The sequence below is a fragment of the Myotis davidii genome, unplaced genomic scaffold (genome assembly GCF_000327345.1).
Source record: "Myotis davidii unplaced genomic scaffold, ASM32734v1 scaffold826, whole genome shotgun sequence".
NCBI lineage: Eukaryota > Metazoa > Chordata > Mammalia > Chiroptera > Vespertilionidae > Myotis > Myotis davidii.
This window is the reverse complement of record NW_006297142.1, coordinates 38,813-39,284: the sequence shown is the minus strand read 5'-3', so window position 1 is coordinate 39,284 and position 472 is coordinate 38,813. Positions and strand designations below refer to the sequence as shown.

The following is a 472-nucleotide window of genomic DNA, read 5'->3' as shown; positions in this document are numbered from 1 at the left end:
CTAAACCACACTCGGGTCCACGGGCTGTGAGAGACCCAGGGCCCAGCCGGAAACCCTTGTCCGCTACCATCCGGCCTCGCTTCTCCTCTTGGGGGAAGGCTGTATCCAAATTCTCATTCGCGCATTTATTGTTAGGGTGCTCTCGTGTCTCTCTCTCTCTCTCTCTCTCTCTCTCTCTCTCTCTCAGGCGGTCCAGAGCTATGGGGCCGGTGGCAGGCACTCCCCCTGCACGGAGGCGGGGATGGGCCACGTCCTGTGCCGGGCCCTTACCTGCAGGATGTAGGCGCTGGGCGGCAGTGGGTACTGGACGCCGTTGATGGTGAAGACGATGTTGGGCAGGCTGTTGATGGCTGAGCAGCTGACCACCATCTGGGGCAGAGAGAGCGAGGGTCAGAAGGGCCGCATCCCTTGTGCGGCAGACCTCCCCCCCCCACCCCCAGTTTGTACCAGGGCTGTCGGGGGGGGGGGGGGG

The 472-nt window shown here is 63.8% G+C and overlaps 1 protein-coding gene across 1 annotated transcript in view; it reads right to left on the bottom strand.

The window, feature by feature from the left end:
- The window catches only part of LOC102771180 (pepsin A), a 7,311-nt gene continuing 6,839 nt past the window's right edge, over window positions 1–472 (bottom strand). The window contains exons 8-9 of the mRNA XM_006772775.1: window positions 271–369; window positions 1–24 (exon numbers count right to left, since the gene is read on the bottom strand). Coding sequence (XP_006772838.1) covers window positions 1–24; window positions 271–369 — 123 coding nt within the window. The remainder of the gene's footprint in view (window positions 25–270; window positions 370–472) is intronic.